This window comes from Gouania willdenowi, chromosome 22 (genome assembly GCF_900634775.1).
Source record: "Gouania willdenowi chromosome 22, fGouWil2.1, whole genome shotgun sequence".
Classification (NCBI taxonomy): Eukaryota; Metazoa; Chordata; class Actinopteri; order Blenniiformes; family Gobiesocidae; genus Gouania; species Gouania willdenowi.
In genome coordinates, this window is record NC_041065.1 from 34,547,835 (window position 1) to 34,561,742 (window position 13,908).

A 13,908-nucleotide genomic window follows, 5' to 3' on the forward strand; every position below is an offset into this window, starting at 1 on the left:
AATAAAAACCTTGTCGACATACACAGGATACATAAAGTACATTTGGAAACAAGGCAAAGTTGTCTTAAATAAATGTTGAACGTCTTACCGCTGGTGGTTGTGCGTAGGGTCGGCTCCATGACTGGGAGGTGACGGGGGGGTGGGGTATGGTTCTTCCCGTCCCTCCTGCTCCAGTCTCAGCACTGGGAGAGTTCTTGCCTCGTCTCAGTGCTGCTTCTTCTGCGTCTCTACTGTTTGGAACCACGTTGTTAATTCTACGCATGTACATCTAAAAAACACAGGGGAATAAAAACAGTGTCGTTATGCTATTAATTCACTGTTAACTGTTGGAATCCTTTTGTGTTGAGAATGTTAAACTAGGCTTAATTCTCAAAAACATTGCTGGAACTAGCGGTTAGCGGCAAATTGGAATAAAAGCAGAAAACATGTTGGTTTTAGAATATTTTGAATATCCATGTTCCCAATTTTAAGTCTTTCATGCTCAAATTCACAGTTTAAAACTGCTTATGAACATGGTTAGCTTAGAGATGATTTTGTGCTCTTGCCAACAACTATGCAGAACCTTGAAACACAAATGTCGTAAAACTCAGCTACAATGTACAGAGTGATAGCAGTGAACGACTTGTCAGCATGAACACAGAAGTATTGCTAATATCAACAATTATCTTTGCGCAGTATGTTGCATTGCAGTAGTATGTGCTCTAGTTGTTTTTCTCTAGATTTATTAAACACGGGACGTGATGTTAAACCGTCCTTTGTAGTCACTTGAGATTTACCATTTGACAGTGGCTTATGAGCTGTGTCTCATTAATGTAACAGACTTTAAGGAAATTCCAAATTGATTTGACTAAAATTTGATGAAATAAACTGATTATCAAACTCTGAATATCACCTGTTTTTTTGTAAAATGCTAAAGAATGGCCAAAATCTGCTGTTTTTACAGCAATTGTGATTTTCAATATTCTGAATCAGCATACATACCCAAATTGACCAAATAAGCTTGGTTCCCTACTTTTTACTTTTACCCCAAAATGGTTCTAGCATTAATGTTTTGAGAATCAGGCCTAGTCTTTGGAACGTGTACCTCTGCTGGAGACGGCTTGGCAGTTTTCTGCACCGCAGCACTCACACTGGGCCCTTTTCCAATGTTTGTGCTTTCGTCGGAGTCAAACGTGGTTGCCGGAAAGGCTTTCCACGTTAATGCAGCTTCTAATTCATCTTCAGACTCTCTGCCATCCATCCTGGTCCTGGCAACCCCTCTCCCTCGGTTGTCGTCTTCTGACAGGGCCCCCCTGTTCTTCCAAGTACTTCTCACCGTTACATTCTTAGCGTCGGGTCTGTTTTCTTCTAGGGAGTGCTGGTTTTGTCTTTGGCTTCTCCAGCTGGTGACTGTACTTGTGATGCTGATGCTTTCCATACTAGATTCAGTGTCGTCACAGTCTGCAGAGGTGGTGTTCGGAGACTGGAAGTTGTAGCTGCTGGTCTCCATCCTAGAGGTGTTTTGCTGTTTGGATCTTAATGAGGGATCAGAGCGGTTGTCTAACCCAAAGTCCTGGTCCTGACTTGACCTTAAGGTGATCTCACTCTTTGGTATCGAGATCTCATAAGGGACAGAAACACTGCCGTGGTGGTCACTGCTGAGACCTGTAAAAAAAAAAAAACATGAAATCCAAACTGTGGAGGTAAAATAACCCCATGAGCCATTTATCCAGAAAAAGCCTCCGACTGAGCTGAAAATGGCTCGTCAGTGGTTCCGGATTAGGTTTTATATCCTGAGAGAGGGTTCAAGCCTGGGTTCTTCACATTCAAACCAGGAACACTGCTAACCACAATACCAATATGCTTCAAATAACATTTCATGGATAACAAGAGCCGACAAGAAGCTATTTTCTGTCAATGACGATTCCTAAGTCGGAACATTTAATTTATGACCCGTGATATTCTGATTATTTTAAGTTTATACTTATTCACGGAAAAGCCAGAGGAGGAATATATCTAGACCGTGAACTAATCTGGTACAACTGTCACGCGAACCTATTAAAAAACAACTACTGTAACAGTAATTGTTGCATTTATTATATGGTCAGTTTTAACATGAACTGTTGTTGCCCAATAAAAAGGCAAAAATATTTAGATGTTTTAAATGTAAAAATGTATAAAGTGACTTTGTTTCTGCAAAACATCCATTTATATTTCTCTTAAATCAATATATACACTATACATATCTATATTTTTCTGGACTGTTAATGCTCTAAAGTCATATTTATTTATAGTTACAACCAAAACATCAAACAGGTCATAACAAAGGCATCAATTATTTTGGATGAATGAAAATAACCTCCATGACAAAATCTTTAATGTGAATACTTTTGGTGCAACTGCTTTACTTGTAATTTGTTTATTATTCAAAAAGAAATCTAAAATATTGAGCAGTTGTAGTATCTGCAGGACGTAGCCGCACACATTTCACTGCCTCAAATTTCCTGAATCTAACAAGTGTGACGTTCTCATTGTGTCGGGGTTATCCTATGGCATTGATTCCCAACCAAGGGGTTCAGGGGCACATTGCAGTGGGTACTTGCAAACATTGATCAATTATTAAAAATAAAAATATAAAAACATTTGTAGTTCTTTTTCAGGCTATTTTTTGGACAAATTTATCGCAAACTAACAATGATATTGCTCAATAAATACAGTCTTTCCTTGTAATTATTTGAAACAGGATTCCTTTATGCTCTAGAGGCCATTTAAACAAACTTATTTTCAAAGAGGTTCATAGGACAAAAAAAGTTTGGGAACATCTGTCCTAAGGGGTGGATTCAAAAACAAGTGTCTGCATCTCATTGAATTCCCAGTTTCCGTATACCTCTGATGAGTCAACTTAACGCATTTGAAGTATAACGCAAAGTACAAAGTGTGGAACACCTACCTATGAGGATATTACTGGTAGAAGTGTGGCGCTCTCGGACCGGTGTGGGCTCACTGGACAAACTGCTGCTCCGACTGCTGGTTCTGGACGAGGTCGGGTCATTGGGGTAAAAAGTTAAACTGCTGGTCATTTTACTTGCAGTGGTCACTATGGGCTTGGTGGAGATCTTGGGTTTTCCATTTGCCGACAAAGGCTCTGAAACCATGACTTCCTTCCTGTCGATTTCTACGATGGCGGGCTTGATGACAGCTCTGGATCTCAGTCCCTCTCGGGGGCTGCACACTCGCTGGATCTCAATTCCTGATGGCAAGTGCAGGGGTCCTTGATCTGCAAACTGCCCTTTGCTTTGTAGCTCCTCATCAAAGGAGCTCCTCGAGGACGAACCCTCTGAACAGGAGTCACGGACCAGGGGGTGTCTTGCATATTGAGAGGTAGCAGTACCACTGCTTACAGCTGTGCCAGTAACCTCAGGGACTGCGTCTGGTTTGGAGCCAGTGGATTCTGTTTCAGAGGCAGACGAATGACCCTCGGAGCTCTGGTCGTTGGCCAGCAGTGGTGTGACATGAGACCTGTAGGCCGTGTATGATCCATTGGCTTTGGAGAGAGTAGACATGACAGGTACAGACACAGATTCCTCCACCTGGTCTCCTGCTTCCTGATCGGAGACGGATGCGTTTTCCGTCACTACTGCAGAGATGCTGTTCAAGTGACTGGTGCTTTCTGGCATTACGTCAGAGTTGTTAGATTCACTATCACTGCCTACATACCGTTTTGAGAGCTTTTCTCTGCTCTTCTTAACACCCCCGTCAGTGTGTTTATGGGCAGCTGTCAGTGGCTTCTGGTCATTGGCTGCGGGAGGGTAGCGACTAAGAACAGATACCTTTTGTGTGTTTACTGAGATCGGATTGGCTGCTCGAGTTTTGTCATCGTTTGCTCTCGGTACTTCTCGTAGTCCATTATCAGAGCAAACTGTAGCAGTCGGGGTTCTGTTTGTTCTTCTGCTCTTGTGAGCAGGACTCTGGGCTCTTCTAACAGTCTTTGGGGAGCTCTCCTCTGAGAAGCTCCGTAGTTTGGTTTCTCTTCTACGCTGAGGAGAAAGCTCTCTGTTCCTGTGCTTAGGTGAGTTGGGTTCAGAGACGCCCACCACACTCCTACCCTTGAGTTTCTCTTGTCTAAAACCAGCCTTCACAGTGATCTCTTCATTCTCAGCTTTGCCATTTTCCAGGATCTTGGCAGAACGGGTATGGTTTCCATTGCCATGTTTGTCTAGGTTACTAAACCCATTTCCTCTGATCCCATCTTTTCCACACAGCTGCGTCCTGAGATGATCAACCTGCTCGCTCAGTTGCCGAGCTCGGTTTCGTTCTATTTGGAACTTTTCATGGAGTTCTCCATTTTTAGACTCCGAGCACTTTAAATCCTCCTCAACAATCTCCAGCTGTTTGAGACGGCTCTTTAGTCTCTCCACTTCCTGGGTTAGCTCCTTTACTTTGTTGTCTTCTTCTTGTGAGGTTTCAAGGCTGTTCTTCTCATTTTCCGACTTGTTAACCAAACCAAAGTTAATGTCAGACTGCTTTAGGTAGTCAAGACTCCTTTTGCCTCCAGCCAGTTTACTAGACAGCAGAACTGAGGACGAGAGCTCATCTTCGATTCTGGACCTCATGAAGTCTGCGTGCCCAGGGTCAGCCGACATGCCGAGATGATTTTTCTGATGGTCCAGTTTTTCCCTCATCTTCATGATTATCTTCTCGTCCTCCCTCTGTTTCTCCAGCAGTCTCTTACGCTCACTTACAAAGGCCTGGGTGAAGCTTTTCAGCTTCTCAAGCTCCATCGCTAATGCTTTCTCAGCTCTGTCCAGTTTCGTCTCCGATCCCTCAATCTCCTTCAGACGAGACTTCAGAGCTTCCAACTCTGACGACAGTTTCTTAGTCAAGTTCTTTTCCTCGTTGAGGCTGAGGCAGAGCTGGCTGCAATCAGACTTGCTTTTCCCAAAAGCCTCTTCCAGTTTCTCCAGCTCAGCCATTCTCTGCTGAAGACGTTCAATCTCTGCCTTCAGCTCTTTCGTCAGATTCTCCTCCTCTTCCAGTTTCTCTCTGACAGTGCGGCACAGGTCCTCTGCCTTGCGTACCTCTTCATCTTTACCTTGGATCTTTAGAAGACGTTTCCTCAGGGCCTCCACATCTCCAAGCAGTGATGAGTTACTGCCTTCTGCCTGGATGATTTTGTCCTAAAAGAAAAATTGATTATTTTTGTTAAGCACATACTCATCTCCAAAATAGTTAAATATATATAATTACTGACCTGCAGGTCGAGCAGCTCATCCTCAGACTTCTGCAGCTTGTTGGTCGCTTCTTCCAGTTCATCGAGTCTTCGGCTAAGACTCTGTAGCTTGTGCCGCAGGTGGCGGTTGGTCATGTCTTTATGATCGGACATGACTGTAAAGGTCCTTGTTTGTTTAGCTGTTCAGACTATTTTACAACACTGTGTTGAGGGCGACACATTTGTGTGATGGTTCCAACTAGTCCAACCTCTCCTGGTTGAATCTTGTCTTGTTTCTTTGCGATTGTCACTTTAAAATGTCAAACTTCCTCGGCAGTGGCATGTAGGTGGCCAATCTGTCATCTGTGGGACAGAAAAACATAAAGAGAAACTTAATTGCATTAAAATGTCCAACAATCAGAAAAACAAACAATTCAGGTGGTAATTGAAACCACTACTAGTGCACATCCTGGTACTAACCCTAACCATGTGTCATACATACATATAGTCTAAACTATTTCAGGTTGGTATTCAGTAGAAAGAGAACACGATCAGGGCTGGGCTATATACCGAGATTGAAGATATATTGAGTTTTCTATTTTGGTGATATAGAAAATTACAATATTGCCTAAATTGATATATATACAGTATATTTAAATTTAAATCTTATTTTGTATTAAAATACTTGTTTTAAGAGTCATTTCTCTACCTCTCAGAACAACATGTAAAGCTCAGTTAGATGTATTTCTGAGTGCATCCTAACCCAGACCTTCCCCTAAACAAGCCACACTACAGAACTCACTCACACGTGCTGTCCGAACCGAATCGTGACCTCAAAACCGAGGTACGTATCGAACCGTGATTTTTGTGTATCGTTACACCCCTAGTAATGTTGGATGTCTTTCTGATCCGTTTTGTGTATTTTTTTTGGTATGTATGTTTTTGTTGTCCTATTGTCTTTTATTTATTTTTGTTCTTTCATGTATTTTTGTTAACCTATTGAGCATTTGTGTTCTCTTTGTGTGTCCTTTTGTCATCCTATTACGTATCTGTTCTTTTGTGTATTTATCTGATTATTTGTGTTTTTGTAGTAATTTTGTGCATTTTTTTGCATTTACTTTTGGGGCCTCTAGTTGCATATGTTTGTGATACACACATCAGTTATTCATTTATTTTTTACCAATATTAAAGCACAGTGATGTTATCTTAGCCTGTGTGGCATTTGCATCAGCAAGTTGTCTTTCTGGTAAGACTTTATTTGAAATAAAATCATTGCGATTGATATATGAATATTGATCCACATCGTTCAGCTCTAAACAATATATGATTATCAGCTACTCGGTCAGTGATTGTGCAGTATTTTTACTCTATCATTGTTTGCTTTGGTTAGTCATCAACAGGGACCTGACTGAAATGAGATTTAGGAAACAAACAGCTAACATTTCTGCATACTCAACCACACACACACACACACACACAGGAACACTATGTGACGTCTTCCTGTTAGTATTCTCGATTAATGTCCCACCCCCCATCCATTAATATCAACACAGCCCAAAGGGAGAGTATAGACTTTGTGATTTCTATGTCTTGTACAATCATTAATATTTCCACTATCACTGTGGAGCATTAGTTCCCATCTGTGAGCCTAGCACAGCTTAGCTTTATGTGATGACAACACAGTTTATTAGCTAAGTGCTATTGGCCAGCAGGGTCTCCATTAATCCAGCACTCATTGCTTTTGTCTCATGCATGATTCAGGTGCTCCTTTTTCCAGCTTTTGAATCCAATTACTACCCCTCCCCCCATCATCCTATTATTGACCACCAGGGAACGATTGAAACCAACATCTGCACACATCATCACTTATCGACCACCTGACAACCAGCGCTAGACTCCCTTTTTCTCTCCCCACTTCCTGCTTTACAGAACCATGTTCAAAGGTTTCCTTCCTTAGGATTTAAACCACTTCACACAACAACTAATAATGGCATATAATGTATGTATTTATATATATACTGTATATATTTATTTGATCCTTTTTATCACGTGTAGCATGTTTGTACATGACGACATACAGCAAAGTAAAACTTAATTTTGTACCCCTTTACTTTTTAGGTTCAGATTCCCTTAAAGTTTAGGGGTATTAAAACATGTGCAAACATCACTCCACACACTAATAAGGAGTGCAAAGTCCACGGAATCAAGTGTACGCCGCCGCTACACTTCCAAGTGTGCCCTCATTTCTTTTAGTGAGTTTCCCTGTGATCAATATGCATAGTATATATGGGAGGAGGAAATGCAAATGAAAGCAGGGGACGCAATGCGATTCATGAAATCTGGAACTGTTTGCGGTGATAGTTTTAGTAGCAGAAAATACTCTGACTGAGAAGGAGGTGCAAACACACACAGAGATCACTGCTGTGTTTTCTGTCAACATTTACTGCAGAGATGGAAAAAAGGCTCCAGTTGTGTGTGTGTGCAGAGATGGATATTTGGATATGACCACGGATCAATATCTCTTTTGACTCACTGCTCCATTGATCTCCTTCAGTTCACGTATTAACGTCAAAGTCTTGTGTCATATTGATCTCAGGACAGAATCAGCTGATCAGATGTTTAATTTACGCATCATCACTGATGGTGACGTACTGTATGAGAGTGTGGTGACACAGCACTGCTCAGACCTACTGGATGATGGTCAGTAGATCATCTTCATATAATACAGACTGTAGATGTATTAACTCAGATTAATGGTAGATCAATAGGATGGTTTCTGTCCTAATCTGACTATTTTTCATGGACTGATCAGAGCAAAGCTACAGGACCAAACGGAGCACCCACATTAAATGAGGGGGAAAAATATCATTAGGTTTTAAAGTTGTTTTTTTTTTTTTTTTTTTTTAAAAACTGTTCATTTGTTTATTTATTTTCTACATTATTAACTGTTTGTGCAGCAGACAAAGAAGTCCATCTACCTCCAATTTAACTTCCTCAAATGTCAGTGCTTGTGTGCACTCACGTCTCCACATTAAACGAGCAAAACGCTCATTTAAATAAGGGCGGTCTGCACCAGTTCTGCTTGTGCGCTAATCATTGCTGCGTTCTTCGTGAATTCCGTGCAGCAGGTGATGAAACTGCGTCACTAAAGGATTTAGGGACGCAACTGGATTACTACCTTTTTTTCAGATCTTTGTGAACCCGGCCCTTAATGACTTACACACGGATAAATCTCAATTATGTTCTGAGTTTAGTTAACAACAGCAGAAAGGCAATTTTAATGGAAGATTATTCAAATTAAATGTAAATTTCACAGACAATGGAATTTGTATTAATCACTGATGCGTCTTTGACTTCTACGTAATAATAGTTATTTTTGTCTTCTTTTTGAATAGGTTAGGGTTTGTCTGAATTAAAGCAATCAGCAGGCGCCTCTGAAGAAGACTGGCAGTTGACGGACGAAACATGTCAGAAGAACAAAGTAATTTTCCTGAAAAAAGTTGTCTGAATAAAAGTAACCTTAACATATTATTCAAAAAGAACTTGCTGGAAAAGTATAGGTGCTTCACTGGTATGCTACTAAACAGGCTGAGATGATATTTCAATTTTTTTGATGATGTTTAACTTTCATTCAGAGTAATAGTAACAATATTTAAAAAGAATAAACACCATAAGTAAAGAGAAAAATGCAGCAAGCCAAACTCTTCATTTAGAAATAAAAACATCTCATAAGTCGTTAGCATGACTCAGCATTTGCCAGATAGGTGTAAACTGGTTGATGTAAACTGGTTGTCTGAAGCTCAACACTTCAGTTTGAACTTAACCTAAATATGATAAATTACATTAAGTAAGTAAGTAGTTTATTTATAAAATGCTTTTTACAGATAAAATCACAAAGTGCTGTACAGAGTTGTGGTAAAAGTACAAGTGCAACACAATAGAATAATAAAACAAGAGTGAATATCATAAGAACAGCAACATTAAAGGACAAATAAAAATTAAAATCCAGTAACTAAAAGCTTTACTGTAAAGTAAAGTCTTCAACAGTTTTTAAAAGTGACCACACAGTTGAGCTCCCTGAGAGACTGGTGCAGGTTATTCCAGAGTCTGGAACACCAGGTCTCCTCTGGTTTTACATTAAGTTTTTGGGGTCTTTAGGAGACCCTGGTCTGAAGACTGAAGGCATCGCCCTGATGAGTAGGGGTACAACAAGTCTGAGATATATTTAGGGGTCTGACCATGTAATGCTCGGAACGTGAGAACTAATATTTTATATTCTATGTGAAACTTAACTGGAAGCCAGTGCAGAGTAGCTAGAATGGTGGTAATGTGGGATGTTCTAGAAGCACCAGTTAAAAGTCTGACAGCAGCGTCTGAACAATCTGGAGTCTGTTTAGGGTCGACTTATTAAAACATGTAAAAACAGAATTACAGTAGTCAATACGAGATGATATAAATGTGTGTATGACCAGTTCTAGATCTGATTTTAATAATAAATACCTCACTTTAGAGATATTTCTCAGGTGATAAAAACAGTTTTTAGTCAATTGACGACAATGTCCCTCCAAAGACATGGACTGATCAATAACAACCCCAAGGTTTCTGAGGCTGGTTTTAACAGATGAGCCCAGATCACCAAGAGAGTTTTTAATCAGAGGATGTTTTTATCAGATGATCAGAGTTTATGTTTTATTAGAATTTATCTGGAGATACTTTGATGACAACCAGTTTTTGATACAGGATATACAATCTAAGAACTCTGATAAAAAGTGAAACTCTGAGTCATTAAAGGAGCAGAACAACTGGATATCATCAGCATAAAAATGATTAGATATATTTTTAAAACCATGGATCAACGACCAAGAGGCATCAGATACAATAAAAACTAAACAGGAACCAGAACAGAGCCCTGGGCTACTCCACATGACAGGTTGGACATATTAGACATTACATCATTAATAGTAACATTAAAGGTTCTTCCATTAATATAAGAGGTAAACCATTGGAGAACAGCACCAGAAAACCATCTCAGATGTAAGTGGATCAACCAGTATACTATGATCTACTGTATCAAAGGCAGCATCAGATCAAGTCAAACTAAAACTGTGTAACGACCAGAGTCAGTGACATCATCACGTCACTAGAAACTTTCAGAAGATCAGTTTCAGTGGATTGATCTAAAACCAGATTAATATTTATCATAAATATCATGCTGTTCCATGTATGAGGTTTGCTGCTTAGCAACCATTTTCTCCATGATTTTAGACATGAAGAGAAGTTTAGATATGGGTCAGTAGTTTATAGGTTTATATCAAGATTGGGTTTTTTAAGAATGGGGTTTATTATCACATGTTGAAAAAAGCTGGGGACAGAGCCAGATAAAAGTGAGAGGTTTATTAATTTTACCACCAAAGGACCATCAACATCAGAAACATTTAAAAGCAGAGAAGTAGGAACAATGTCTACAGAGCTCGATGAGGGTTTGATGTTTCTACTAAAACTTGAACATCCTGTAGGCTGACAGGAGTGAAGGAGATCCATGAGCTCACAGGGGCTGATGCACTGCACAAGCTAACCAAGGGAGGAGTGATGCTAGCCCTGATGTCTTGTACTTTATTTACAAAGAAATTTAAAAATGGTTACAGTCCTCCTGTCTGTACAGGCACATGGGACGGTGAGGGTGCAACAAGATTTTCAATAGTATTGAACAAAACCTTGGGGTTTCTCTTATTTTGCAAAACAAGATTAGTAAAATAAGCAGAGCGGGCATGCTTTATTAATTAATTTAGCTCCATTATCTTTTCTTTAAGATGGACTCTGTGCACCTCTAGTTTAGTGGTTTTCCACAACCGTTCCACTTTCCAGCAGCTTCTCCTAAAGCTAAAAATAGCTTCATTCATCCACGGACAAGGTTTCTTATTAGAGCCTGGAGTATTTTTAGCTGGTGCTACTGTGTCCAAAACAGACAAACAATGGCTATTGAAGTTTGTCATAAAAGTGTCAACATCATCACTACTAGCAAATGTAGTTGGATCAAAAGAGGCAGAAAATCCACTGATTGCTGCTTCATTAAGAATGAGTCGCCGCTTTTTCACATTAGAAGTAGTCTGTACCAGTGTGATTGACAGATTAAATATGATACAGCAATGGTCGCTTATTTGTAAGTCTTCAATACCTAGATGGTCAATCATTAAACCAAAAGAAAAGACCAAATCTAAAGTATGACCTTTAGTGTGTGTTGGACCTGACACATGTTGGACAAAGTGAAAAGAGTCCATTAGAGACATCAGCTCAACTTCCATAGGACAGGACGAATTATCAACATGTAGATTAAAATCACCAAGGATTAATACACAGTTTAACAATAGATGACATAAACTCAGAGAATTCATCTAGGAATAGATAGGAATAGTCATTTTCCCGTTGCCATGTCTCCGTAATGAACATCAGATCCAATCCTCGGGACATAAAAAGGTCCTTCAGGAGGTGAGATTTGTTGGCTAGTGATCTAGCGTTCTGCAAGCCGAGGCGTAGAGTCACTTCCTCGTCGGCCTGTGGAGAGCTGCGGCGCAGCGCACGAAGCCACCCGTGATCCACACCCCGATGCCGGTGACGATATCTGCGGAGCGGCGCTTTGAGCGGCAGGTGACGCAAGCCGGAGACCAGACGCACTGGAGCCACGGGCTGAATCCACCGTAATCCATATGTTAACTGGCGTCCAGGATCAGTCCCAGGGTTTGACCTCCAGAACACCTTTATCCTCAACAGGACTCCACCACGTTTACACCGTTTTTTGGCACGCTTCCTCCGGAGGACAGGTGAGCGCAGCAGGAAGTCAGGTACTGACGCCAAGTGAGGAGGAAGTCTGGATGTTTGATCCTTAGAGTTGAAGCCCAGACGTACATCATGTGAACGATTAAGAAGAATAAGTTCCTGACGGTCGTAAACTATCAGCGCAGTGATGTTTTTGCACAGAAAACCCATCAGTGCGGCTACAAACAAAAGTTCAAGCAAAGCGGGCAGACGGCAGCCGGTACATGCTGGCGCCATCTTGTTCGCCAGCAAAGAAAAAACATTAATATGTACTTTATTGTTTTAGGTTCATTTTTCTTCTTTAGCCCACCAACAGCACTCGTCCAGGCTCTTTCTTGTTTATATTCCACCCCCACCCCCAGGGTTAGGGTTCATCATTCCATCTTTCTGACAAGCACACCATCATGGCGCAGTGCATGCAAAGACGGGACTGGTGGGGACATTAAGCATGTGGGGTGTGATGGAAACAAAGGAAAATGAAAAAAGAAAAAAAAAAGGAAAAGATTGAAAAAGTTGTCAGTATTTTTCTCAAAACTTAAAATTTCGATGAGGATCAGGAGAACAGGTGGTCGTGAACTCAGAACACGTTTGAAAAATTAGAACAAAGGAGGAAGTGGAAAGGTCAAAGCAGAAGCAAAACTTTATCAGATAAACACAGTGTAAGCCTTTATAGATCAATAAATCGATGGTCATTTGCTCAAAATAAAAAAGACATTAAAGAATAAAAAATGCAGCTTGTTTTCATATCCACCCTAAACACTGATTGGCATTGTTAAAAAGGTTTGGTGCATTGCATTGTGGGATGTGGAGTCCTGTAGACAGATGCATAGAAGTGTTTTTATTTAATTCTTACTGTTTCCCTGTGTTTGCCTCCAAAATCTTTGATAAATTGACTTCTCAACACATTTCTGGCATTTTCCCTGTAAGTTGTTGCAAAACAATGGAGAATGTTTATTTTTGTGCTGAATCCAGCTGAAAACACTCGTCCAGTGGAGTAAGGTGATATTGCTGGGAATACTGAGAAAAACTACAACAACAAAAAGAAGACAGTCATCAACATCTCCCGCCAAATAAAAAACAAAACAAGGGCAATAACTCTGGAAAAAATAATTGCGCACTTCTCATTTTCGAACTCCATCAAGGTAGTGATACCCTGAAGCCACACACCGAATTTGGTTATCCTCTCTTAAACAGTTTCTGAGAAAAGCTATCCCCTTTAACTCAGATGCATGGAGCTCAAACCTATGACCTCCTTTCACACTTTGTGGTGGGGGATAAAAATGGAGTCAATTCAATCACTGTCCTTGTTTTTTGGAGAAGAAAAAGAATAAATCACAGTAAGAACAAAGTAAAAATACATCTATGCATCCATCTACTGGACTCCATATCCCACAATGCAATGCACCAAACTTTTCCAACAATGTTAATAAGTGTTCCATCCATCCATCCATCCATCCATCTTCTTCCGCTTTATCCGGGGCCGGGTCGCGGAGGCAGCAGTCTCAGCAGAGATGCCCAGACCTCCCGATCAACGCACACCTCCTCCAGCCATTCTGGGGGGGCCGCAAGGTGACAGCTCAGAGACATAGTCCCTCCAGCGTGTCCTGGGCCTTCCACGAGGCCTTTTCCCAATAGGACATGTCTGAAACACCTCCCAAGGGAGGCGACCAGGAGGCATCCGAAACAGATGCCCGAGCCACCTCAGCTGGCTCCTTTCGATGTGAAGGAGCAGCGACTCTACTCCGAGCTCCCCCCGAGTGACTGAGCGTCTCACCCTATCTCGAAGGGTGCGCCCAGCCACCCTGCGAAGGAAACTCATTTCGGCCGCCTGTATCCGCGATTATGTCCTTTTGGTCATTACCCAAATCTCATGACCATAGGTGAGGGTAGGAACGTAAATCGATCGG

General features: G+C 41.0%; 1 protein-coding gene across 1 annotated transcript in view; it reads right to left on the reverse strand.

The window, feature by feature from the left end:
* luzp1 (leucine zipper protein 1) overlaps window positions 1-13,908 on the reverse strand; it is a 78,728-nt gene that overhangs the window by 10,716 nt on the left and 54,104 nt on the right. The window contains exons 3-6 of the mRNA XM_028438152.1: window positions 5,231-5,551; window positions 2,930-5,156; window positions 1,085-1,644; window positions 89-268 (exon numbers count right to left, since the gene is read on the reverse strand). Coding sequence (XP_028293953.1) covers window positions 89-268; window positions 1,085-1,644; window positions 2,930-5,156; window positions 5,231-5,362 — 3,099 coding nt within the window. The 5' untranslated portion in view covers window positions 5,363-5,551. The remainder of the gene's footprint in view (window positions 1-88; window positions 269-1,084; window positions 1,645-2,929; window positions 5,157-5,230; window positions 5,552-13,908) is intronic.